Source organism: Panicum virgatum, chromosome 5K, assembly GCF_016808335.1.
Source record: "Panicum virgatum strain AP13 chromosome 5K, P.virgatum_v5, whole genome shotgun sequence".
NCBI classification, from domain to species: Eukaryota; Viridiplantae; Streptophyta; class Magnoliopsida; order Poales; family Poaceae; genus Panicum; species Panicum virgatum.
Genome location: NC_053140.1, coordinates 5840280 through 5867912, shown reverse-complemented (window position 1 = coordinate 5867912; position 27633 = coordinate 5840280). Strand labels below are relative to the sequence as shown.

The window sequence follows — 27633 nt, the reverse complement described above, 5'->3', positions numbered from 1 at the left end:
ATTATATTGCACATTGCACATACTACAAAACTATGTGTTTTTTTATCAAAGCCCAAGTTAATGCACATGCAACCAACATCATACTGCGTCAGGAAGTTAAAATTCTTTGTCAGATGTATGCTCTTACCATTGGTATACAAAAACTTACAAAAGAAAAATTACAAAAGATGGTATCATTATTTAATAAACAGATTCCCTCAAATTTCCAAATTTTGGCATATACTACTCTTATGCTGCTACATTATCCAAACACATCATGCCATGAAACAGGTCATACAACTTGAAAGAAATTAAATAGCTTAATATTAGAAGAGCTAATACTAGGAGAGCCCCAATCAATATTTAAGAATGGCAAAAAAAATGTGCCACACTTCTCCATAGCTCGATGGCCCAAGCTCAAAGATAAGGATTTAGACTGGTTTGGGTAACTACCCTGCGTCCAGTACCGGTGATCGAGCTATGATTGCTTACAATGAGGTGCTTGCAAGCGGATTTGTGCAAGTGAGTTGAGACTGTTCAGAGAGCCAGAAAGAAGGCTGCCTAGCTCCACCATATATATATAGTTCCATGGGCTGGGCAACAATGACAAGAGAAGGGGTGCTTCATCCCTGGGGTCGACATCCCGACGAGGACGTCATTGCTAGAGCCTCCGGTTGGTTGTGTTACATCTTGTCATGAAGCAAAGTCTCGTTCGCCTGGACAGCAGTGCCACCTGATGTGGCCATGGTCGTGTCCGCCATCCCCTTGGCAGGACATGGCATGTGCATGGTTGCAGTGCAGTCGCTTCGATCGCTCGGGGTAGGCACCTCCACTCCATTGGTGAGTTAAACGCTACTCAACTGGGTCGGGAGGACGGAACTCATTTCACTTGGTTCTGGTAATGCACCATAGGCCCCACTAGCCCAGCGCCGCCCTCTGTCCTAGGCTAGGCCTGATGGCGAGATGGGTTACGACCCTTTCGGTCGTACTGATGGGGCGGGAGCAGACGTCATGGACGCCAAACCGCGTCGTCATGATTGTCTTTCTGACTAGGGACATTCGTTACTGGAAACCCGGTCCCTGATAGGTGCCCCTATCTCGCCTACCGCGAGCACGTATGTGCGTCACATTAGCCTGTGTATTTAATGCTCTCCTGAAAGGACCTTGGATGTCGCCTAGCGGAGCGAGGGGTGCATAGGCATTTCAACAAATTCCGCAATTTACAAAACTTAAACCAATATGTTAGCACACTGACCAGTCAAACCGGTCAGACCAGTCTAACACTTAGAATGCTGAGCAAAGTGACTAACCATTCAGACCGGTCTTCTATAGAACCTGCACAAATCATAGCTATTTCCACTCCTCGAACTCTAGCATAAATACAACTTGGTGTAAAGCTTCCACAGGTGATATCAAGTATATTTCAAGTCTCCGCGCACATAGAAACAACACACCAAAGTTGATCGATGCGGAATTGCAAATATAAAGCTAGAGCACAAGCAGTGAGGCAAACCACAAGGAGACACGAGGATTTGTTTTCCGAAGTTCAGATTCATCTCTGTGAATCCTATGTCTCTGTTGAGAAACTAGTTGGGTATGAGTCTCTTTCAACTCGACGCCCCCATCGGTTCAACTGTCAGTGTAATACGTTAGCAGATTCCCTGTGTTAGAACTCTAACGGCTACTATTTGGAACTAGAGAGATTGGTTAAACCGATGCCCTACCAGCAGTTTAACTGACGCTAAGTACTTTCTGCATAGTGGCAGGTAACTGCTATGAGGGCATTTCTAGCCTATTTAAGGAGACCCCCCCAGATCATTTATAATGTCTTTGATGCATTAAATACCTGAGGCCACCCCAGAGAAGAGACGGGAGTGCTTGAGCCATGAGATGAAGATCTAGAGCTTGAAAATCGATCTAAACAAGAACAAATCATCCATTTGAGTGTAGTAAGTGTGCTTGAGCTTAGGGCCAACTTAGTGTGGGTGAAGTGAAGGCTTAGGAGCTTGCTACTCTTGGTGTTTGACGCCAGCTAGATGGTCTTGGTGACCCAAAGTTTCTTGGTGAGCTCTTGGAGTTTGTGGGAGCCTCAAGAAGAGAAGATTGTACATGGTTTGAAGCTCGTTATTCCGGAGATGGAAAAAGAGCACTCTTAGTGGAGACTTGCTTCTACGTGGGGCAAGGAAGTTTAACCCTTAGTGAGTGCTCCAACGTGGATTGGGGAGGGGGGGGGGGCGTCAACTCCTCATCCGGTTGACTCGTGTCCTTTGCATTTACATTCAAGCAATTTCTTCGTTTATGCTTGTTTTTTGACTAGAACCTTTGCATGCTAGTGTGATATCTTGACTAGGTTATATTTTTGCTAGTGTAACTTCAACTAGGCAAAATGAGCATGTTAGTGTGGTTTACCTACCTAAGATCCTCTTGTTAGTGTGCTCTAGTTGTTGGGAATCAAATTCTTAGTTTGGACAACACTAGTGTTAGGTTAAAAAAGTTCCAATTCAACCCCCTTATTAGGCCACATCCTTTCAACAAACCACCGACATCATATCGCCTCAGGAAGTTAAAATCCTTTGTCGGATGTTATGCTCTTACCATCGGTATACTAACAATCACAAAAAATGGCATCATTATTTCATAAACAAATTTCACACATGACCAAAATTTGGCCATCACAAAATATAAATGAAGTATATAAGTAGAATTAGATAGTATCTTTCTATGCAAGGAGAGGATATTATTTTCACTGAACATGACATAATTACATTGGTGTGTGAATTTATTACCCAAATGACTCAAACCACACAAGAGCAAGTATTATAAGGTGATGTAAGTAGACTTTAAAAACTCTGCCACATCACTTTTGTGCTGAGTTAGAAGAGAGAGGAGGAGAGAGAAGAAAAGTGGGTTGTTAGCTTACAACCACCTGATGCACATGTTCCAAAGAACTCTGTGAGAGAAAAAGGTGAGCCTATATCAAAACCACTATACTTTGTAGACTGTTAGCTATAGCTGTGCATGATGTGGCAAAGTCATACGGCTCACTTGTAGACTGTATTATTAGCCAGGCTTTAAAGATTATTATTCACTAGCGGATAAACTGAGCGACAAAAGCATCACTCTATCTATTCTTTTCACACAGAAATAGCTTTACGGGACGACGGGAACCATCCAAAATGGTTTACGCGAGAGAACAGGGATGTCTTGGGTTGGAGCAGCAAGCTCACGAGTGCCTTCCTTGAGATCAAAGATGTGGAACTCGTTGCTGTCCCAGAGGAAGTCGTAGGCAAAGTACACGCACCCCTTCTTCAGGCCATGCTCCGTGGCAGGGCACGAGGCTGCGAAGTTTGCCGGGCCAAGAAGAAACACTCTGTCGCCAATGTCAGCCACCTTGCACCACTCGTGCTTGGCGAAGTCCATCCTATAGGCTGCGACCTCCTCGAGGCGCTCGAAGCTGCAACCCGGGTAGAAGAGGCAGACGAGGAACAGATCCCCGCAGGATTCCAGCAAGTAAGACAGGGTGACAACCTGCGGCGCGTCGCAGATGAACCTAGGCGTGGTTGCACGGAAGGTAGCGAGTTCCAGTCTCCAGATGCGGATGCGGACCGCGACGAGCGACGGCGAAGACTCCCAGCACGTTCGGCGACTCGAAGAAGTAGAACTTGCCGCGCACTGCGGCCATGTCTTGGATGTACCTCTTCTTGGGGGCGGCGCGAACGATCCCTGGGATTTCGTAGGTGCCCACGTCGTAAGACTGGGTGACCCACGCGCCGCCTCCTCTGACCTGGCAGAACAGCAGCTCCGGCTCCCCGAAGGTGTACACGAGGACGAGGCAGTCCGGAGAAGAGACGGCGTCGGAGAGCAGGCACCGGCAGCTCTCCGGCAGCGCCCTGTCCATCGCCGGCAGCGCGATCTTTGCCCCGGTCTGCGGGTTCCACAGCGAGCACCGGAGGGAGACGCTGTCCACCGCCAGCACCAGGCCGCAGGGAGTCTCCAGGCACGCGTGGCCGCGCATCTCGGGGACCTGGAAGGTGCGCGTGGACCCGTCGGCGGCCGAGAGCACGGTCTGGTAAATGTCCGGCGGGTCGCCGTGGTCGTAGTCGTACACCAGCAGCGGGAAAGATGACGCGACTGATGACAGCGGGCGGCTGGGATCCTCGTTGGGCGTCGACTCCATCCCGCAGTGCGCCGCCGCCAAGGATCAGCCGGAGGAGGAGGAGATTGCCAAGATCTAGGGCACGGAGCACCTCTCGCCTTGTTGGTTTTGGTTTCGCACTTCGGTTGTTTGGGAACCGGACGCCTCAACCTCTTCTTCTTGTCTTTAAATTGGGTGGGGAGGCTTTCTGTTAGTGCTGGACGTGATCCGATCGGAAAGGCAGTCCGAATCCGAATCGAGACCAGCCGATGTTGGGGAGATCCCGTCGCCTCGGCCCGGCGAAGCGGTGGGCCGTGGGCCGCCTCGGGATAGATGGGCTGAAATTGAAAGGGCTTTCTCTGTTTCCCTTCACCGTAACTCGTGAAGCCCATCACACCTGCGAGAGGCCCAAGAGAAGCCCATGTGAGGCCCAGAGCAAGAGGACTCGCCGCTGCCGGCCAACGCTGCCGCCAGTTCCGGCCAACCGCGCCGCCGAGCTCCCGCACGGCGCTGGCCTTGCCGCCTCCGCGCGAAGTCCCCAGCTCCCGGCCATCGCCTGGTGCCGCAGATGCCCGACGACATGAGCGCCTCTCCCGAGCGTCGCCGAGAGAGAAGGGGGTCGTTCCACGTCCGTACAAGCGTCGCGGGGAAGCGCGCGCCGCCGTCTCCGGTGCTTGTGTACTGCATCAGCGCCATTGCCCTTCTTGCGAGCATTGGTCGCACCCTAGCCCCAAAGGTATTGATTCGTTCGTTTCTTGCTTCCGAATCCGCACTACTTAACTGGTGAGCGTCTCTGACGGTGACGGTTAGCGTCGTAGGAGCTCCAACAGAGACTAATTTCTTCTGCAGCTCTCCTGCTTATTCTCGAAAAATAATCCCAACCAATTGTGTTTGTGTAGCACGCCGTTCTGTTGGTGAAGAGTGTAACATGATTTCTTCAGAAATTCATTGTGCATCGGCTCGTGACCTTGATGTTCATAGGCATTCAAGGACTCAGAGTGGCTAAATTCAGTAATAGTCAATAAATCTGCAATAAACTCGTATATGGCTTCCCATTTACTTCGGATGCATTCGTTGCTAATTGTTTCTTCAAGGTTACTAGCATGGTAGATACATCATCTGTAGAAATACTGTCAATGTGTTATGGTTCCAGCTATTTTAATTGGTGCTATCCTTATATTGGTAACCTGTATTGCAGGAGGAGCTCTGTCTTGGCTCATTTTGGTGCATTTCATTAACACCTGTTTCTTGCAAACCTCAAGGGATTAAGTATGAGCTGCACACTCTCCCTGTAAGATGTCCTTCTCTTTGTATATCCTTTGGCATATTGGTAAAGGCAAGTTGCTGACAGATGCACACGCTGGTTTCTTAGGTGGATGCTAAGGCTGTAACTGACGGTGACACAATTACCGTGTATGTTAACATGGCCAATCATCCCGAGTCTGGTAATGTGCCCCAGGAAGTGCAGAAAGCAGTCATTGAGCGGACCAAGGCATGGGTGGCCAAGAACTGCCAGCGAGCTAATGCTTTGCAGAAGATCATACTGGATGCAGGATATAGGTCATTTTAAGAAAATCACAACAATCGAGTACGCAATCCTTTTATGATGTGAGTCCTGATGCCTTTGAGTTCTGGGTGTAGGCAGGTTCCTAACATGAGAGGCGAACATGTTCTCGCAAAGAAGTACCAGATTAGGCTAAGGTTTCCCCTACTTGTTCTCAGTCAATGCTCAAGGGCTTGTTTCTAATTTGGACGGTAGCTACAATACTACAACTGCAATGCAGGGGGATCGATGCACCAGAGAGCTTGATGCCTTATGGCAAAGAGGCAAAAGAGGAGCTAGTGAGGCTGGTGCAGGGAAAAAGCTTGAAGATTTCCATATATGACAGTGACCGATATGGTCGATTAGTTGGAGATGTTGACTGCAATGGGGTTTCCGTGCAGGTAAGAAACTGCACTGATGTGCCTTTACAGTTCCTTCTAGAAATCTAGCAGTGGTAAGCTATCAATGTAGTGGACCAGCTTTTGCTCCCTTTGCTCTGTCTTTTCTTGAAGGTACTACCTACTCTACTCTTGTAATTTTATACTACATAGCTTACAACACCCCCACTTACCTTGATCTGGTTGTATTATACGAAAAGAAATGAAACATAGTGAAGTTCAAGAATGCAATGTGTGAGCGCTGGAACCAAATCATTTATAAGCTTTTGATGTAATTTCTGCAACAAAATGTTACATCGCCTCAGCACAGATCACTTGTATTCTAGCTTTAATCCTCAGCAACATTCAGACACCGGAATGAATTAATTTTATTATTTCTTTTTACAATAGGAACACATGCTGAAGAAAGGGCTTGCATGGCACTATACTGCTTATGATCGTCGGATGGAGCTCAGCAAGGTAACAACTAACAAGTACTCTTTTACTGCCCAATATGACGCAAAGGACAGTTTCATTCCACTCAGACTGAGAAGAGCATTCTCTGAACATTTCTGCAACCATGCGCATGAAGTTCCTGATGAACGGGCATTTTCAGTGGGAGAGTCAGGCACGAGCGAGCCGAACAGGATTGTGGGCATCACCAGATCCTGAGAAACCGTGGGAATGGAGGAAGAAGAAACGCATTGGGACAATGTGAAGCGGCTGTAGATTTCTGCTGCACGCAGTGGCCAGGAATTGCTAAATGATTTTACCCATTCGGAATTGTAGTCTGAAACATTAGTTCCGTCGCTGTAGTGTGCTATTGTTGCAAATTGTTAAATCGTTGTAAATTAGAGCACGTTTATTTGATTGACGTAAGCTCCAAATGGGGACTGAGACTGCTGTGATTAGTGTAGTAGAACCTGATTGAATTGTTGTAGGGTTTTTCCCCAGACAATTGATTGCTTAAGCTATCTCATGCCGTTTCAATTGATTGCTCCAAATGGAAAGGTGAAGACTTGTATTGAACTCACAAGTTTAGCAGAACTCTAGACATGACTTGTAAAAGTAGGTAAAACAGGTGGGAAGATAACTTAGTCCTTGTTTAGTTGCAAAATTCAAAATTCTAAAAATATCGAATGAGAATCTTGCATGCATGAAGTATTAAATCTAGACGAAATAAAAAACTAATTGCATAGTTTGTTTGTAAATTATGAGACAAATCTAATGAGACACTAAATTGCTACAGTAACCACATTCTAATGATGGATTAATTAGACTCATTAGATTTTTCTCGTAGACAAGTTCTGTAATTAGTTTTATAATTAGTCTATATTTAATACTTTAAATGTGAAAAGATTTTATTTTAAAATCTTTACCGATGCAACTAAACAAAGCTTTACTCTCAGTTATCCAAAAAAAACGCAAAGAATGAAAAAAAAAGCTGTAATTTCACTCTCATCGTGGGTTTCCGCGCAAATAAATAGCTCACGAGTGGCATAGTGACTACTGGGTACTCACATCGCATCCGTCAGTTACTTCTCCTTCCTCCAAACTAACCCAAGTTACCCCGCGCCGAGTGGCATTTTCCCTCCCTCTCCTCCTGTGCGGCCACCCCCCTTGGATTTCACTCTCAGGTAACTAGCAAACGGCCCGCACTCATCTCTGTTCTAATTTCTGTATGTTCCTTTGATCTGGAGGAGATTTGGTTGGAGAGATTTAGAGAAGCTCAACTGCGGCATAGCGATCGGATCTCGCCTTCTTTTTCCGCCGCCAGTTAGTTGTTAATGGTAATATTAGAAGCGAATCTGTATGGTCATATATATAGGTTTTCTTGCCTTTCCAGTTTGGCAACTGCACGGGCAGCGATGTTTTTTCTTTTGCATATAGTGGTCGTTTTTTTTGTATGGGGAGAAATATAAAACTCACTAGGATTTTTTGGCAGATGCTTTTGATTAAGCTTTGATTAGGTAAAGTAATTAAAAATTATCTCAGCTGCTATATCAACCAAGGATGCACAAAGCTGAATGTTTGATTAAGCATGGGAAGACTAAAGACGGGAGCTCTACAAGGAGCTTGGACTATTTAACCATGGAGCAGGCAGCACACGGGATATCTGATGGAATGTACACTTATAAGCATCGTTGTGAGGGAGGAGTTGATATCCATGACATCGTGGTCAAGAAGAGCAGATTCAGAATTCTTCTGTATCATATCGGCACAATCTGCCTTCTCATGACTGTTTGCCGCATCCTGTTGGCAAAGGTACGTAATGAAAAACACAACTCAATTGAAATAAATCAGTTGTGCATATATGTTGCTGAACTCCATTCTTTTCCTGAGTTTCTTAGCAATATAGGTTCAGATTTGAACCAGTGCAGCAATTTATGCCTGAAGTACAACCTTATTACACTTGCCATGTTTCTTGTTCGTGATGCTTTATTTTTGTTACTTGCTTATAAAGATTCAGTTGGTAAATAAAAACATTAGGTGTGCTGCTGATTGCACTATTTTTGATTGACTCATGGTTTTCATTGTTGCAGGAGACTTTAGGCCTTGGTTCCCTTTGGAGTATTTCCTTTGCTGGTGTAATTGCAAAATGGTTGCGATGTGATCCTGTGAAGAAAGGTGGGTGCTGAGGTTCTGTTCCGTACTACTCTGTTTCTCTGTGCACTAATGAATGCCTTGTAGTTAATTTCAGCTTAAGGCTCTGTTTGGATTTATGGTATTTTAGGAGTATTAGGGAAATACCACGGTTTTACAACATACCTTGGTGTTGAAATGAAAGGAGGTGTTCGGATGTCACAAATTTTGTAGTTTTGGAAACTACAGTATTGCTAATACCACAGTATTTTTGGAGTTTAGAAAACTTCACCTAGACTTTTTTTCTAGACAGAACTGGTGCTTGTGGTGTGCACAGTTTTTGTTGTGCACCCCTTTTCCGTTTATGTGCATACTCCATTTTATACCATCCACTGAGCCATCGCAGACTAAAAATTCTTAACCAGTATTGACATCTTCTCTCATTCTGCTGTGCATCTTTCCTCATCCCGTGTCTTTTTTCCCTTCTTCCGATCATTGTAATTATTTGATTAATTTGGTTCCAATCAATGCTTATCCTCCAGTCTAGATACTAGTACCACGAGTTCTGCTGTACGTCTATGATGAGTGATTGTAACTAACTGGAGATACAGTTAGTTTGAATGATGATAACATAGAGTATTGAAGATCAAAAGCTTAATGATACAGAATAAATAACACATGGAGAAGTTTAATCCAATCAAGAAGAATGCTCAGATTAGTAATGGAACACGTCAGCTCAACTCTTACATGGAGTGTATAGTCCAGAAAATGCTTATCACCTATACAGGAATATTCTAATGACCTTCTCTTAAATTATGAAATACTGCCACCAATACTACAATTAGCCAAAAACATAATTGTTTTTCTAAAATTAAGAAAAACTCTAGTTTTGAAATACTGTGGTGTTGAATGGCTTTGGTTTTATAAACTGTAGTATCTCAATACTATGGATTTTGGAAAATGCAATATCCAAAGTTCCAAACAGAGGCTAAGGTTGCAAAAGGGAATGAAGATTCTTGTTTCTCAGCATCCATGTTGAATGTAGAAAGTGAAATTACGTGCTCCTTATTAGATAGTTTAATTTTGTGCAGAGTCGTTGGTGATCATGCCGACTTTTGGGGTTCAATTAGAGCAACACTTTTGGAGGTATGGAGGAACCAGTCTGGAATTCAACATGGGTGCTTTCAAATTTATTCATGCTTTCAGTATTTATTGCTTGTCGAATGCTATTCCAAGAGAACCTGAGCAATTATGAAAAGATAGAGGGAAACAAATGCTTCATAAAGATAAAGGAAATAAGTGCTCCCTTTTGTTAACAGAAAGAAACGTAGACACATCTTTCTTGTTAGTACTTATCTTTGATAGGACTGAGCCCTGAAATGGATTTATTCATTTTTCTATAGCTGAAGTGATCAGCATAGACTTTGAGGCTTGCAGCATTTATATCTTTTAGATGGATTATAAGCTATAAGCTATAAAAAAATATAGCATTTATATCTTTTAGATGGATTATAAGCTATAAGCTATAAAAAAATATAGGTTTCATATTTTTCTTCTTCTTAACATGGAACTCGTATATCAGTGGTAGAGTTCATCGCAAATTTGTGCCCGCTGGCAAGATTCTAAGACCAGTGCTGAACGAGTGTGTGACCCCTTTCACTTTCTACTGGAGCTTGGCACTGCTTCTACGAGACGAATATGGCCTCATGCTTGTTTTCAAGGTAGATGTTGCTTGCTTTAAGCAAGTTCTCAAGCACACTTTATGGCGTCAATGGTCTGAAAGAGCTTACTTTGCAGAACTTGAATCCACCAGCTAAGATGTTGGTCCCAGTCTGGAAAGCATTATGTGCATTCGTGGACTCGAATACTTTGAGCGCTTCTGTATTACCTCAATTACACGATCCACATAAACATGCTGAACAGACGGGGGAAGTGTGCACTCCTGACTCTGACTGCACATTGAACATTTGATCCCTGAAGACTTTGATTACTGACAGCAGAATGTTCATGTTTCCATACAAATGACTGAAGACACAGAATATTACTACTTAAGCATCAGGAATTCCGTTACCCACTTGTACCTTTGTCCATCGTGTAATTCTGCCTTTTAATATTGACAGATTCATCTCCTGCGTATTCGAGAAAAAAAATATTCAGAGATTCATGTTCTGGCAGTTCGTTATACTGAAAAATCATTGGCTGGCACTCCTGCTGACATTAAAAAATAGTCACTTGCAGGCATCAGATCTGTTCTTGTGATTATCTTTTTCCTTGAGCTAGATGTGAAATTAAGAAGTTGACATACCGCACGGCTGCAACTGCACTGCAAATGTGCAATAACATAACGAAGCTAGCATCTTTATTTGGCCACACCTTAAGACTGTCCTATCAGGGACAACTACTTCAGCACAACTCTGAAGTCTTAACATATGCCATTTTAACTATTCTGTCCACGAGCATCAGTTTATGAAGCCAATAAATGCAGTGGATCTGAAGATCTGTACTTGCCAGTGTTCCAAAGAGCTCTTTCCAGTCGTCGTCATGCCAACCATGCCATCATCATCACAAAACACTACCGGAAAACCAATAACTGCCGAGTGTCGCGGCCTTTGCCGAGTGTCGCGGCCTTTGCCGAGTGCCAGACCACGGGCACTCGGCAAACACGTGGCACACGGCATGCCCTAACTTCGCTGAGAGCTAGCCGTCGGCAAAGTATGGCACTCGGCAACCATTGCTCTTTGCCGAGTGCCACCGGGCCCGCACTCGGCAAAGACCGCGCACGTGCCCAGCACGCGCGCACGCCGTGCGCCGGCCGTTAGGGTGGCTCACGGCGTTAAGTCTTTTTGCCGAGTGCCCGGGCTCCAGCACTCGGCAAATGTGGTTTTTTTTAGCTTTCAATTTTTTTTCTGTACTTAAATTTGAGAATGTAATGTCTAGTAACATAAATACTTTTATTGATTGGTTTACTATTTTCTATTAATTTATTTGTTTGCGGGGAATAATCGGTCGAAGTCAATTTAAAATTAGAAGTGGGTCAAAATTTCGAAATCAATGAATGGAAATTTGATATTGATGTACGTGAATCAAAACTGATGCCGTATGCGCGAAAGAACTTAAAAGTTGAAGCATCTTTACTCGGAAACTTGATCACAAGCGTGTGCACGGACGTTCGGAAAAAACCAAAAATAGCATACAATGTCTGAAAATCATGGGACTTGTGCAAATCTATTGGTTTCATGCGAGGATAGAGTGGAAAAAAATTGACAGCATTTCAGACACGTGACAATGTACGCCGCTTACAAGCAGGAGAATCTCCGGAGAAGTTTCAAAGAGATTTGTAGTATCCGATTTTGTGGTTGAAATGAAAGTCGCATATGATTTTCAACGTGAAACTTTTTATATAGAGAAATAACAATAAAATATGTGTCCTCTGAAAATTTAGTTAATTTTTTATTTCGTTATGTATATATAAAATTATTTTTGGGACACATTGAAAATCAATATATATATATATATATATATATATATATATATATATATATATATATATATATAGTTTCAACTTGATCTTTAAACACATGAAATAATAGGATTTTTTGCATGAAATCATGAACCATAAATTGTTACATTATTTTGGTAAATTATTTAGTTGATAGTCACTAAATTTTTGTTACATACCTCATCAAAACAAATTTGTTGATATAAATTAAATTTGACTTTAGAAACACATGAAATAACAAATTTTCTCGCATAAAATCAAGAAACTTGAAATACATATTGTTATAATTTGAGTTTGAAATAATTATGCATGAAATAATTTTTTTTTTGAATTCATGGTTTATCTGCATTCTAATTCACAGTTTATTGTAAAAAAAAATTTGCCGAGTGCCACCTGACCCGGCACTCGGCAAACCTATGAAAGAATTATTTTTTTAAAGGGCTTTGCCGAGTGCCAGATCGGAGGCACTCGGCAAAGCCGATGCAGCACTCGGCGAAGTTGGGGGTTCAGGACTTATCCCGGCGCCTTCCACACGCACGCACGCCACACACTTGACACACACACGCACGCTCACGCTGCCGCCGTCCCGCCGCCGGACCGCGCCCCCGCCCCGCCGCCGACCCGCGCCGCCCACGTTCCGCGCCAGGCCGCCGCCGTCGAGCCCCCGGCCCGCCGCCGACCCGCGCCGCCCCCGGAGCGCGCCCCCGCCGCCGACCCGAGCAGCGCCGTCGTCGCCCCAGCCCCGGCGTCTTGGCTTCGCCCTGGCCCCGTCGTCCCGCCCCGCCCCGACGACCCGCCCGGGCCCGCGTCGGCGCCGCCGCTGGTCCGTGCCGCCCCGAGCCGGGCCGCCGCTCGTCGCCGCCTCGGCCAGCGCTGTCCTGCGCCGCTCCGGCCGCGCCGCCCCCGGCAGTGGAGATGAGGTTCAAAATATTCAGGACTTACAATTACTAGAGTGACTACGTTTAGGCAGAGACAGTGAAGACGACGTTCCTCCTTCGGATTCTGCTGGTTATGTTGACATAGCTGATAGTGATGATGAGGATTACGATCCAGCTAATCCCGATTATGATGACTACTTCTAAAACATGTAGGACTCGCAATATTTAATATATATTATGTTAATTTGTAGTTATATTTTCTTTATTTTCATTTATTTGCAAGTATTGTTTATCCTGACTAATTCGTTCACTCCTTTTGATTTCAGGTAACTAAACAAAGATGTCAGGCGGTCACAAGATGACTTGGCTGAGCTCCTTGTACAGAGGCAGTGGTGGAGGAGGCGGTAGTGGGTCCGACGCACCCGAGGAGTTCGGGAGCCGTAGTGTTCACAAAGGTGGTGGAGGAGGGGGAGGGAAAAGGGAGACGGAGAGGGAGGGGTGGAGGAGGAGGTAGTGGGAGTGGTGGAGGAGGTAAGGTGAGGAGGGGGAGGAGGGAGAGGACCCCTCCTGTAGAGGAGGAGGAGGAGGAGAGGGTGGAGGACCAGGGGAGCGAGGAGGAGGAGGAGCACGTGGGGGGGGCGGGGAGGAGGACAAGGAGGAGGACGAGGAGGGGGCGGCAGGAGATGAGCGGGTGGTGTGGTTGCGTGGACCGTCGCAACTCCCGCGACGTCCGATACCTCTAGCGAGACGCCCGATGATTCGGCCACTAGAGCCTAAGTAAGTATGTTAGCACCTATTTATTATGCATTACATATATTTAAAATTGCAATACTAACTAAAATTTTACCTTAAACACTCTTGCAGGGGGTGGTTTTTTGTGCAGCCTGGTGAGCACAAACGGAAGCCCAATGGTATCTTGGGTCTTTTGTGCCGGCTGCACTTCCCCGGGCTCGTGATGCATGCCGGGGTGCTGGAGCCAGCATACACGTGGGACCACTACATGGCCAGTCCGGACGCTACTGATCGTGAAGGAACTTCACCACCAAAGCGAGGCGGGTGGCCGGGGAGTTGTGGGTAAGTCATCCTCACACTAAAATAGTTGAAATATCGTATTCTGTTTCAATTTTTGGAATAATGATTGCAATTATCATGTGGGTATATATGCAGGATTTCTACAGGTGCGAGGAAGGCTATGAGGCCCGGGAGAACGAGCTGGCTCACCAGGCTTGCTACAAGCTGGTGAAGGACATGCACTACGAGGTGCGTGTCCAGGCCGTCGTTGTGTACTGCGCCAAGTTCGAGAGGAGGAGTGTCAAGAAACCAGCCGCAAGGGACATCTTCCTCACGCGAGACCAGTACTTAAGGGTAAATAAATGCCATCTCTACTCATTTATCTTGTATTTGATATTACAATATGTCATGCACTTCATTACGTTTAGGTGCCTCCGAACTGGTGCGCAAACAAGGCCGAGTGCTGGTCTATGATGGTGGACAAGTGGATCAGCGAGGATTGGGCCCGCCAGCACGCCTTATGCCGGGAGCGCCTCTTGATGATGCCTGGTATGGCACATCATCAAGGGAGACTTAGCCTCGGTGAGTACAAGAATACTTGGGTAAGTTCACTAATTTCTTCATTCTTTCTAAAGCTATATTTTTAATTCTTACTAATCATCTTGTTGACTTCTTGGCAGTCGGAGTCTCATCCAGGCCAGTCTTGCAATGACTTCACGGCGTATGCCATGTCTCACATGGGCAGGCGACGTCGGACATGGCCTACAACCCGGCGGCTCCACCAGAGGCCTACACAAACCTAAGCATCCATGCGCGCATCAATGCGTACACGGAGGTGGGAAGAGCGCTCCACGGGGAGACTTGGGATCCGACCACCGCGCCACTCTCCGGAGAAGCCATCATGAGGGCGGGACAAGAGAAGAAGCACGGGCGGTACTTGATCGCCAACAGCTTGGTCGACACGGCGAGTACGCCCAGTCTCTCGCAGCTTAGGGCAAGTACCACCGACTCGACCCCGCCCATACGCCCACGGACTGAGACTTCAGTGGCCAGCGTGCACCAAAGACAGGTTAGTTTAGATTTAGTTGCCGTTCTATGATTAAAATGAAACTTTGCTTCGTATTATAACATGGAGGTTTAAATCTCGTAGGCCGAGATGGAGGCAAAGTTTGAGGAGGAGAGGAGGTGCCGAATGGAGATTGAGGCCAAGCTGGAGCAGGAGCGGAAGATGAGGGAGGAGCAGTCGGTTATGTTGCACAACATGGTCACCTGGATGCAAGGACTTGGCGCGTCGATGAACTATGCGACGCCGCCTCCTCCCTTCGCCTTACCAGCTCAGCCTTACTTTCCTGCAGGACCTTCTGACACTCCCGTGAGTATGCTTTGTTTGTAGATATTAATTATTATATTTTTATTATTCTTACTCAATTTATGTGTTTCTATTTGCAGAATCAGTTGTGGAACGCATCGAACGACCCTCCTCCGGACCAGAACTCGCCGGCGGCCCCGTGGCAATCTTGGCCACCCCCCTCCACCTGACCGTGAGTGATTTATAGTACCCTACTGGACTTGTTATGTGATGGACTTGTAGTACCCTTGTGAACTTGTGATGTGATGTGATGGACTTGTATTCGGACTCTATCTATGTGATGGACTTTCAGACTCGTTTTATGTGATGTGATAGACATTATCTTGTGTTATTTGTATCGATGCTATTGTCGCAATTGACAATTATATATTTGTAACTGCCTGTAATGATCCCTATATTTATATATATATTTGTTGTATTTATATCGAAAAACTGAGAAAAAAGAAGCAAAAAAAAAGAAAAATAGACCACTTTGCCGAGTGTTTAAGCCAATACACTCGACAAAGTGGCCTTCCACAGAACAGCACGACAGTACTTTGCCGAGTGCTAAAACCCTGGCACTCGGCAAAGTTTCAAACGTTTGCCGAGTACAAGGGTCCAGCACTCGGCAAAGCGGCCACGTGGCGCCACCCTGGGCCAGCACTTTGTCGAGTGCCAGACGCCGACACTCGGCAAAGTTTGAAACTTTGCCGAGTGTCCGCCGTTTGGCACTCGGCAAAGTGCCGGCTCAGGGTGGCGCCACGTGGCCGCTTTGCCGAGTGCCAAGGCTCTCGGCAAAGTCTTTGCCGAGTGCCCGAAATCCGACACTTGGTAAAGATCCCTTTGTCGTGGGAGACTTTGCCGAGTGGCGTTTGCCGAGTGTAACACTCGGCAAAGAGTTTGCCGAGTGCAAACTGACCTTTGCCGAGTGTAACCGGCACTCGGCAAAGCCAGTGAATCCAGTAGTGAAACATTCCAATTCAGGTCAGCTGCCTGAACCAGACAAATTCCTACTCCTAGATAAAATTTAAATTTAGGTCGCCATACCCATGTGTGGTGTAAAACAGCTACAAGTCATGAATTATTGCCCGTCTGGAACACAGGAATTTTAGCCGAATCTTACATGAGTTAGACTGTTTTCTGCGAAACTCTCCTAAAAATTCGCGTTGATGAATTTCTTCAGTTGCAGATAATGCCCTGAACATCCGTTGCTCAGTGACATGCTTCTACGACTTTCAGCTGCGAAGTGTCGGGTCACCGACACTGAGAGAGAATCCGACACACAGCTCCGTGTCACTGTCCATGTGGGCCCTACACGGGAGTGCATGAGTGTGACAACATGAAGGACAAGCGAGGAATAACACGAGAACAAAATGGCAATGATATGGTTGTGTCTCAGTGTCTGCATTGTTGCTCCTAGTCAAAAAGAAATTTTGATAAGGATCAGGCTTGTTTTCCATATGGCTAGGTTAGGTCAATTCCCCATTTTCTCCTCACTGCTCCAAGTGCTCGCCGTGGTTTCCATGTTGCACTATGCTTGGTGCGTAAGTGTCGGTACGGTGACCTGTGAGTAAAAGTCACTCTAAAAAGATTTGCAAATGGTGCATATCTCTGCAGTAATCCATGAAAATCGGGTGCCGTCAATAGCGTGTTCTGAAGATTCCGTTCTTGATCACTCACTTTCTCCTTCATTTTGTAGCTTTCGCCTGTCAAAGTGTCAATTTCTTTCCTCAACTTGGTGGGTTCAGCAAAAATGTTTTTCGATAACCCCTTCCAATTGCGTCACTGGATCTTAGTGCTCGCCCTTGCCGTCTCCATGTCCTTCCTCGTTGCGATCTGATTCCGTGCCGAGTTCAGAGCAGTGGGAGGAGCTGAGTGGCGCCGGGCGTCAACGCCAGCGTCGTCGTCCTCAACATGCGGCCGCAATAAAATTTGGACAGTGGGTGCGGCATCGGCGGCCATGGAACGTAGAAATCGCAACAGTCCAGAACTGTTCCCCGTGCTGGCATGATGCTGCGAAGAATCTCAAAATTTAAAGTTTCGAACTGTTATTTGATACAAGCACACAGTTCATCTTGTCGCTGCACAACTACTCTTGCAGCTCTGCATCTCCTGAATTCTGATTCGCAGTGCCCACTGCGGAGAACCTTCGCCACATCTCGTCCTCGATCAACAATTCGCGCACCACGAAAGAGAAGGGCGAGCTTGATCGCAAGCTTTTTTACCTTTCTCCACGAACGCAGCATCATCAGAGATCGACGCAACGGGACAGGTCACTCGGGAAGGGAAGGGAACAGCAACGCAGGCTGCTAGACGACCCATCGCATTCGGCGGTGCAGCCGTGGACGCCGGCCGGCGGCCGATTAACCAGGTAGTAGTAGTCATCAAAGCATCAGCGTGGATTTCGCGAGAAATTTGCAGGCGCAGGGTGACGATTTCCATGGACCGTGCGGCGGCTGAGTTGCTGCTGTCGGGCTTTGAAAATCTTTGCCTGGAGATCGGAGAGTCGCCATTACTCTGACGACGAAGGAGGAGGCCAAGCCTGAAAACAACGGGTACTGTCACTGCATTCGAGGCCAGGGGACCGGGATTCAGAGGAGGCCTTGGGTGGCCGTCTGCATCGGCATGACGGCATGGGTGTTGGGGTGCGGTTGTGCGGCAACTGCTCATGTCGCTGCCTGTCTTCTCAACCATAAACCACAGACTGATTACTGAACTGAAACATGTTTGGCAAGGTGCTAAGCTTCTTTTGGCTTTTATTTTTTTAACTTCCTTGGTTTGATCGGGACATGACAAAAGATGACGGTTCCGTTTGTTTTCGAAATGGCTTAAGGCTCAAGGAATTCGTAGCATGTATAGGGTTGTTGGATGAATCATATCAAACCTCACAAATTCACGTGAAACTCACTGAACTCGCACTGTAGCGATCTGTCATCATTTAGTTTCAGTTCTGAAGCTACTGACTACTACTGTACAGATCAAACCACCAACCGCGTGTGGATTCAACTATCTCACGCACGCAGTCACGCTTCATCTGAATCAACGGTAGTAATGCGGCACAGTAGCAAGCACAGTGGCGTTGCTTTTGCAGCAGATGACAGCTACAGAACGATGCAGGACCGGGATTAGTTGGGTGATCAGTACTTCTCGACGCGCTAGTGATTTGTTAGTGTTGATCGGAGTGCATTTGAGGCAGTCCTTGCGCTGCCCTGTGTAGCATGCAAGGTAGGATGAAATACTCCATCCGATCCAAAACAGATGATTACTATGTTTCTATTTATGAAAATGTACACTATCTCAAATGATAAGGATTACAAATCAGGAAAGTACTTTTCATGGTGGATCTAAGGACGCCGACTTTACATTTTCAATCGAAATGATTTTTTTTAAAATCTTTTGATGGCTAAAATTTAAAAGTTTGGCCCATAGGAATCTTAACACGACTCATATTTTGCACCGGAGTACCTCAAACTTGGTAGATCTTCACGTAAAAAAGGTGCTAGTGCTTTGTTTACTCAATCCAGTAAAATTAAACAAGATGAGCAGACTAACGGAAGGTTCGTTTAGGGTTAAACTAGCTCCAACACGGAATTCAATAGGGTGCATAAGTTTTTGTCAAGTGAGCTGGTTGGGGGCAAAGCGCATTGATTAGTGTCTTGTTCAAGGGTCCTTGGGGTGTCTCCTTCTCCTCCATCCGTGTCCTTGACGCCCCTCACATGGGGCAATCTATGGCGAAACAGTATGAAAATCTGCCTAGTTTCTGTAGCCTTTTTCTTCCTCTCCCAAGAAAATGCAGCACTGTAGCTCCCTGCAGGCCTCCCCCGCTGCTGGCTAAACCTACCTAGCTAGCTAGTAGCCTTTTTATATGTGTGTTCATCAGGCTATCGGGCATTGAATCCTGACGCTTTGTTTGCCTAAATTGTCCTGACGATGATTTAGGAGTACTTCTTCTGACCAACAAGTAATTCGAGTTTTTTTTTCTTTTGTTATTCAGAAACTGAGGGTGCCACTGGAGAAAATTGTGAGGAGAAATGGTTTAATTAGGATAACACATTGTTGTTGCTAAGAAACGTTTACGCAGAAGCCAGTGTTTACAGCTAATATCTAGTACGAGAAATACTTGCGTGTCAGTGTGCGAATCAGGACAGCTTAAACCCTGCTGTCTTGTTTTTTTTAATAAGATGCTGTCTTGTTCTTGGTAGCGCCATCTGGTTCCTCCTCCTAGGAACTAGTAAACACACACTCTTTGTCAGCTCAGTAGACAGGGAGACAGGACCGAGACTTCTACAAAAACAAGCATAGCATAAACAAAGAGCCGTGCATGGGGTCTCTCTCACACACACACACTCTGAAAGTAGAGAAAAAGGGGATCGATCGAACAATTTTTTTCTTCTCTCCATAACACGAGGATCGATCGAACAATTTTTTTTCTCTTCATAACATGAGGATTGAGAAGAACTGACCGACAAGGCAGGCCAACGAGTTTGAGATAGCAAAAGCAGCCTACACATACACGGATACACCACACATGATTTGCAAGTGGATCTGAAATCACATAGCCATGCTATGCTCATTACATTATTGTTTAATTTACACACTGTTACAAACTTAATTCACCTCATATAATACTTTGATAAGCACCATTTTAGATTTTTTTTCAACAATACTCCTGTTCGTGAAAGAGACATCATGGCACACCGTTAAACATGCAGAGTAATCAAGCTCCAGCAGCTCTCCAAGCAACAGCGACAGCGTGCATGACACGCGCCATGGCCATGCTGGTTAACGAGAGCATCACACCTGTGCTGATGCGGTTGCGGTTGCAGCAGCGGGGCCATGGCCGTGGCCGTGGCCGTGCCCGCCGACGGACGCCAGCGCGCTCTTCACCGTCATGGCGACGCGGCAGCCCTTGAAGGCCCTGAAACTCTCGTGCCGCACGCTGAAGCACGTCGGCGCCGCCGGCCGCTCGTCCTCGCTGCTGTCGGCGGCGTCCGCGGCCGAGAACGCGTACACCCGGCTCCGCATCGACGAGCAGGCGGCGGGCGACTGCGCGCTGCGGAACGACAGCGACGACGCCGAGGAGGCGGATGAGGAGAACGCCGACGACGACGAGGAGGAACAGGAAGACGCGGTGGGGGAGCCGGAGGACGAGGACCTGCTGGATCGCCTGTGCAGGATGATCTTGGGCAGGATGGCGCTGAAGATGCTGATGTACTGCTTGGAGTGCTTCTTGCCGGCGGCCGAGGTGGCGGCGGCGGCGGAGGAGGAGGACTTGTGGTGCCTGTGGGTGGCCTGCTGCCTGGCGGTGTAGTAGGACGGCGGCGGCGTGAGCGGCGGCAGGGTGGCCGTGGAGACGGCGTCGTTCTTGGGCGTGCCCGGCTGCGACTCCCACAGGAAGGGCACGGACCCCGCCGACGCGACGCCGTAGTAGACCCGGAAGGACGGCGCGGCGGCGGAGCTCTCCCTGGTGAACAGCTTGGAGAAGACCTTGCTCCCTCTCTGCTTCAGCTCGAGAGGCTCCTCCTTGTCCTTGCTGGTGATGGACGCCATGGATGCGGATGCAGATGCAGAGAGAGATGCAGCCATGCAGGTAGGTAGCAGGGAGGAGAATAAAAGAAAACACAGCGAGGTCAGGTCAGGGTGTGCAGCAGGTCTGCAAGTGCTTTTATGCACCTCCAGTGGTCAGAGACCACAGGGGTAGTAGTTAATTATAACGGCTCATTATCCGCTAATCACCGATCAGATCCCAGTAAGCAAGAGCTGACTTTTGACTTGATTATTGTGATTAACCCGCTGGAATTTACTGAAGAAAAATACTACCGTGCAATGTGAGGGAGTAGGATCAGCAACGGCACCAACATACAACTCTGCTGCTGGTACAGATTCAGAGTTGCAACAACCATTCCTGCCTGCTTCAAAAAGAAAAAAAAAAACATTCCTGCCCAAAACAAAACAGAAAAAATACTGACAGGAGGGACAGGAACTGTGGCATTGCAGTGTACATATCCGGACCGACAATCCTCTGCCATCTCTGTTCCTTTCCTTCTCTCTAATCCCCTCTCAATAATAATAACTGAGCTTCATTTGTAAAGAAAAGCACGATTATATACTCCCTCCATTTTTATTTATATGTTGTATTAGATTTTGCTACGGTACACCCATTACCTCCTAGGAGGTAAGATAACAAAAAAATCTGAGCCAATTTCAAGAGAGACAAAATAATTAATTAAAGCTGATAATTGCTATAATAAGCGTCTCATCTGCATGCATGCATGCAGTTTGTTTTAGATTGGTTGTAACCGACAACAACAAATGCACATTTCTTGGAAGGCTGCCTTGAGATAATTTTGGATCGGGGAAATTAAGTGGGAGATGCCTGTTATATTTTTTTTTTGAAAGCGCTAGTGCATCATCAGAATCAGAGGTGATGTTGTATACGGAGTCTTCAAATTTCATCGAAATTTTGAGATGGACTCCACCTCATGTTGGGGAGGGGCCCGGGGTGTAAAAACATGTCACGTTACCTCATTTTGGGGAAGGGGGGGGGGGGGGTTTACACGTTTCATGTACGTCCATGAAGAAAAAAAATAGTATTATTACAACTGACCCATTTCATATCTATTATAAGATCTATTACATATTTAGATCACACGGCATGCCACTTTTTTTTTCTAGCAAATCCATGTCAAAAGATATGATTATCAAAATGTCATGTAACGAGATGGCAAAAGAAGAAGAAAAAAGTAAATTTACATGCAATGTGCTCATGGGTATGTTACGTGATTGGAGGGGGAAATGTTTCTTTTCTCAATCTAATTCCCATAGCCGGCACATCAGGTGGGAAAAAAAACAGGAATCTGAGATCTCAACTTTTTTTTCCCACTGGGAGGGGCAACGAATCATGCATGCAATATATGGTAGATCTAATTCTCTATTTTCTAATTAAAATCTATAAAATAAATATTAAAAGTATTACCTCCTAAGAGGTAATATGACATTAGATCAACGGTCCACATTCATTTCGGTGTACCGTAGCAAAGCCCCCTAGATTTTTCCAAGTCAAACTTAACTAACTTTTATCAAGTATATAAAAAATAGCAACAATTATACTTCATGGTGGATTCATTGAAACAAATTTTGTATTGTAAATGTTATTGCTTGTTTCTCTGTAAATTTGATCAAAGTTTGCCATATTTGACTTATGACAAATCTAATACGATATGTAAACAAAAACAGAGGGAGTAGAGTAGGTAACCATATGTACAAGAACCCGTTCTTAGTGAAAATACTTTCACATACAAGCTAAAAGTAACTCTCTCTTGTTTACAAGCTTTTGAACCCAAAAATCATTGGTATTAGTCCGAGCCAAGCCACAAAGCAAATGGATTTGATTGGTCCTCCTCTGTCTGCAATGCATGCTACTGCACTAGCACGCATCATGGATCACCATCCTCATCAGTCGCGCATTGATTGCACATCTGCATCTACGCGTCTACGTGAAGACGAGAAAAAAAAATCATCAAATAAATCAATCCATGCAATGCACCAGCAGCCCCCATCCGCGCCATAAATCCCCACATTTTTGGCCCCCAGAAGCTTGATTTGGACGTTAGTAATTATGTTGGGTTGATTCTTCTTTTCCTTAGCACCGCATATATCTTTTCATTGTCACACGCCCCACCCCCCAACTAAAATAGTAAAAAATATATAGCTCGAATAAATGACGCTTTGAGTTGTCTTAATTCAAGTACTTAATTTAGAGGCTGTGTTGATGTTCAAAATATCACTTATTTGTGACCAGAACGAGCAGATTTTAATTTTCTTGAAGCCGGTGTAGCTTCGTGTTAATATTACTCGCTCTCAACATATATAATGATGATGATGATTTTTTCGGCAAAAAAAAAATCAAGAAAAGGATCCTTCATTATTCCATCTTTTTCTCCCCCGCTGGTAGTGGTAGATGAAACGATCATCACGTTTTTAATTTGTTTTTGTCAAGGGCTCAATGTGTGGTCACCTCAGCCCACATACACATCATATTTGCATGGCGGAGGTCCCTGCAATGCAAGGTTGCCCTCGTCCTCTTTATCACGAGTTTGGAGCCATGTGGATCGGTCAAATTAAGGAATAAAACCGGAAGTTTGAACTTGGTTTTCAAGCTGCTTTCAAGTGGCAAATGCTCAAATTCAATAATTCGCAGCAGCAGCAGCAGCTAGCTAGGAGATGCTCCACTTGAATAAACGCGGGCATCCGTGGGACCCACGCGAACTTAAACCCGGGGCCACCAAGAGCCTAATGATGCGGTTAGCCGTTAATGAAGTGGGGTTTGGGCAGCAGGACATGCATGGCACTGTGTAAGAGTTAACGATGCCAGCATGCAGGTCATTAGTTTAGCGAGCAGAGACCCTGATGAAAACCTGCCAAGTTTTGGGTGTGGTACGCAGCGGGTTGCTGGACTCGTCACCAAACGGCCTGCAGGCTTTGAATGCAGTCGCTGGGCAGGGGCCGGCCTCGGCTCCATCGAGGACGACGCCACCAGGACGGTAAATTTTTATTCGGAGTTTTACGTGCCATAGCCCATTGCATTGATACAGTAATTGGTCAAAGGGCTGCAGCTTTTCTGGGACGTTGGGTTTGGCTGGTCAGTACAGTACGTGGTCTGCACTCTAGGCCTATCTAGCTCGCTAGGGCTTGCTCCTGCTGTACGAGGAGTAGAAGACGATCATCAGAAGGGCTGTACGGAGTACTGATGCACGTAATGGTTGTTGCTTATTCTTCAGAATTACTAGGAATCTGTTATATGGACCTTGTTTATTTCCTTCAAAATTTCAAAACTTTACAAGATTTCTCATCACATCGAATCTTTTAACGCATGCATGAAGTATTAAATGTAGCTAAACAAAATAACTAATTACACAGTTTTTCTATAATTTGCGAGACAAATCTTTTGAGCCTATAGTTAACTCATAATGGGACAATAATTATCAAATACAAATGAAAATGCTATAGTAATTTACGCCAAAAATTTTATGCATCTAAATAAGCCATGTTCAGAAAAAAGAATTAGGAAACTGATAGTATTGTTCAGTTCATCAGCCTGGCTCTAAATTTGCAGGTTGATTAGCCAGAGAGTATGTAGCTGACCGGCAGTCGGATGCGACAGCCAGAGCGTGGTTACGCAAAATTTCCCCAAATCGAAACTACCCCTGGAATCGTATCCTAGGTTGGCGCGAGCTCCGGGTCCAGCGTCGGCGTGCGCGTCCAGACGCCGCGGGCGAGTCGTGATGCAGGCCTCCTCGATGCAGCCTCGATGGCCGATTGCCAATCGAGGTCGCCCACACGTTAAAGATCAGCTCGATCCAGCCGCAAATCCAAGGGCCCCGGCACGTGCCCCGGGCGTTGGAGTGCACACCAGACACCAGAACGCATCAAGTTCAGGCCGCCCGGCCCGCCGCCGGAGAAAGGGTTTAGTTCGTGATGGGGTGGATGCGAGTTTTTTTTGTTTGAAGGCTATCATCTGGGTATAGCTGTAGAATCTATTTATACATATATTCATATCCACTCTACGCACGCACACCTCACTCACACCATACATGTACAAACAAACCTACAACTACACTCAGATACGAAGATCGCGTCTTTCTTGAGATCACCAAAATCTTATCTGGGTACAGCTGTAGAATCTATTTATACATATATTCATATCCACTCTACACACGCACACCTCACTCACACCACACATGTACAAACAAACCTACAACTACACTCAGATACGAAGATCGCGTCTTTCTTGAGATCACCAAAATCTTATGACTTCGTAGGCGACGTGCACGTCACATTTCCATTGTGACTCCACGCGTGACAGGCAAATTCCAAGCAGAGACTACACAATAGGGAACAACACTGTTCCCGGTGGGACAATCACGCATTCGAGCGCTCGAACCGTGACCGGCGGCCTCCACTCCCGGAGGTCACGCCAACCGAGCTACAGCTCGGTCCCCGGGTCGATGCGAGTTGGTTCGTCGTCTGAGACGACGATGGCGTGTCGGAACAGTGGTGTACTGTACTATGTCTGTGTGCTACCACCGCCTCGTTCTTCTGATCTTCTTCTCATCCTCTGCGTCGTACGTTCTCCTGCCGCGTGCAGGGGGCAGCAGCAGCCGGCGGCGAGCTAGGATGGATAGGGCGGTGCCGTGGCGTGCTGCCATCGTGCTGCCGGCCGGCGCCATGAATGCGAAACCGACTCCAGTTATCGTCTCGGGTCGGGGGAGGGATGAGAGGAAGGAGGAAGGCCGGGCGCCCGGGCCGGGGCGCCAGCGTCGGTTGCCTGCCTAGCTACGAGGGATGGGAGGGACCTGTGGATTCAGAGTCTTTTACCTACGTGCCATTATAATAAATAGTATTTATCTATATATTATTAAAAAATTCGTTCGCACATGGATATCATCCGTCCAACTTTCTTTACCCTGCATGTCCCCTCCATGTCATTCCGTCGACCTTTCATGTGGGCCTAGCCAGTGAAAATATGCAAAATACTCTCTCTCTCTCCCAGTCCCGATTAAGAGGTGGAGATCCTCAGAGATCCCCTCTCTCTGTCTCTGGGCTCGACGCCGCCACGCTCCTACCCGCCAATGCTGCCCGGTTGCCGCGCGCCTGCGCTGCTGCTCCGGCCGCCGCACGCCGCGACGGCGTCGAGTCCGGGCAGCTGGCAGCAGCGGCGCTTGGGGCGCAGCGCGGCGGAGTAGAGTCGCGGCGGGGTGGAGCTCGGCGGGGTGCGGCGTGGCGGAGCGTCGGCAGCGCGTGGGCCCATGCGCACCTGGGCAGCCGCGGAGCATCGCGCGGCAGGATGGAGTGCAGCAGACCCCCGGCTCGGCTGGGCGGAGCGCGGCTGCAGGGGCATGCGGCGGGGCAGAGCAGCACGGCGCGTCAGGCGGAGCAGCACGGCGCACGGTGGGCGGAGCAGCACGGCGCGCAGTGGGTGGAGCTCGGCGGAGCAGCACGCGGCGACAGGCTGCGGCGGCCACCAGCACCTGCGCAACGGAACAGCGGCCCTTCCCTCCGGCGATTCATTCAAAGCGAAAGGAAACCAGACTTGCACTTTTTTCAGGCGATGCGAGGCCAACCAGGAGGGAGCGACCGGCCGACGGGGAACGCGCGTGCGCGCCATCCGCCATGGACTCGTGCTCCTGCTACGCCGCACCGCATATGAAGGTGGAGGCCTGTCGTCTGCACCGCGGCATCCAGCGGAGACAAGGAAGATGCATTAATAAGCATGGAAGGAAAGGTTGGAAGGACCATCGGCTGCCATGGATAGGACATAGGAGCTCTGGACGCGAGGTTGAGGCGTTGAGCCATGAGTGCATGGCGGCCAATTTTCTCCACCTCTTAATCGGATTGGCAAAGAGTGGAGGGGGGTATTTTGCATATTTTCATTGGCTAGGCCCACATGTCAGGACAGCTAACGGTGAAATTTGGATGGAAAGTTGATGGAATGGCGCGGAGGGCAAAAAAAATAGTTCGGCCGATAGTATACAGGTGCAAGCGGATTTTTTAACGGTACACAAATAAAAACCATTTTTTATAATGATACGTAGGTTAAAGACTCCGGATTCAATGGGTGACATGACATGAATACCGTAGCTGCGCCGCGCCTGCCAGCCGCCCATCCCCGGCCTGTTCCTCTCCTGATATTGGATCGGAGGCGGATACAGCTACAGTTTTCTACCGCTAGTGCATTAACGCCGCTGCCTGACACCTCGTACTCGTATCGTATATTCGTATTCGTATTGTACACCTAGAGACGGAGACGGGCTTTGCATTTTTGTAGGCCGTCGTCATTTTTTTCCTGGCCCGCTCTATCGAGTGGCCAGGCCCATGGATCTCCACAGAACCTTTCCTCGGTCTGCCAAGGCCCAAAATACCTTTTATATTTATATTAATTATTGTTTCCTCGAAGGCATCGAGAGTCGATATGTCCGAGTGGTTAAGGAGACAGACTTGAAATCTGTTGGGCTACGCCCGCGCAGGTTCGAACCCTGCTGTCGACGTAAAATTTTTTCCCCTCATCCAAAGAAATTTACGGGTTATTTTTTATCTCCACAACTTCTATTTTTGTTTTTACCCTAGACTAGATGCCTTGTCATCTCTTCTATTTTTGGTGGCCGGACAGTATTCGTCTGGTGGGCCCTGCCATTACGCAAATGATACTATCTCTGTCATCTAATGACGGAATATTCCTTGTTGGCGTCTAAACTAATGAGCAAAAACACTAAAAGAACTG

The 27633-nt window shown here is 46.9% G+C and overlaps 3 protein-coding genes and 1 non-coding gene across 7 annotated transcripts; 3 read left to right on the top strand and 1 right to left on the bottom strand.

Moving 5' to 3' along the window:
* Nucleotides 1–4566: 4566 nt before the first annotated feature.
* On the top strand, nucleotides 4567–7024 carry LOC120710454 (probable staphylococcal-like nuclease CAN1). The gene is made up of 7 exons (XM_039996137.1): nucleotides 4567–4850; nucleotides 5313–5405; nucleotides 5487–5674; nucleotides 5756–5815; nucleotides 5899–6058; nucleotides 6446–6514; nucleotides 6651–7024. Exons 1-7 carry the CDS (start codon nucleotides 4683–4685, stop codon nucleotides 6750–6752), a joined length of 840 nt encoding a protein of 279 aa, XP_039852071.1. The 5' UTR covers nucleotides 4567–4682; the 3' UTR covers nucleotides 6753–7024.
* A 491-nt stretch (nucleotides 7025–7515) lies between these two features.
* LOC120705892 lies at nucleotides 7516–10786 on the top strand. Of its 4 annotated transcripts, none has more exons than XM_039990436.1 (6): nucleotides 7516–7671; nucleotides 8005–8299; nucleotides 8578–8662; nucleotides 9709–9763; nucleotides 10200–10338; nucleotides 10415–10786. In XM_039990436.1, exons 2-6 carry the CDS (start codon nucleotides 8048–8050, stop codon nucleotides 10586–10588), a joined length of 705 nt encoding a protein of 234 aa, XP_039846370.1. In that variant the 5' UTR covers nucleotides 7516–7671; nucleotides 8005–8047; the 3' UTR covers nucleotides 10589–10786. The 4 variants fall into 4 exon arrangements, with proteins under 4 accessions (XP_039846370.1, XP_039846369.1, XP_039846367.1 ...); XM_039990435.1 differs by having other exon boundaries at nucleotides 7521–7671; nucleotides 7995–8299; XM_039990433.1 differs by having other exon boundaries at nucleotides 7531–7671; nucleotides 7980–8299.
* A 9015-nt stretch (nucleotides 10787–19801) lies between these two features.
* Nucleotides 19802–21001, bottom strand: LOC120705891 (putative protein TPRXL). The gene has a single exon (XM_039990432.1). It carries the CDS (start codon nucleotides 20937–20939, stop codon nucleotides 20148–20150), a length of 792 nt encoding a protein of 263 aa, XP_039846366.1. The 5' UTR covers nucleotides 20940–21001; the 3' UTR covers nucleotides 19802–20147.
* A 6317-nt stretch (nucleotides 21002–27318) lies between these two features.
* Nucleotides 27319–27400, top strand: TRNAS-UGA. Its single transcript has one exon. It is a non-coding gene; the product is annotated as a tRNA-Ser (tRNA).
* The last annotated feature ends 233 nt before the right edge of the window (nucleotides 27401–27633 follow it).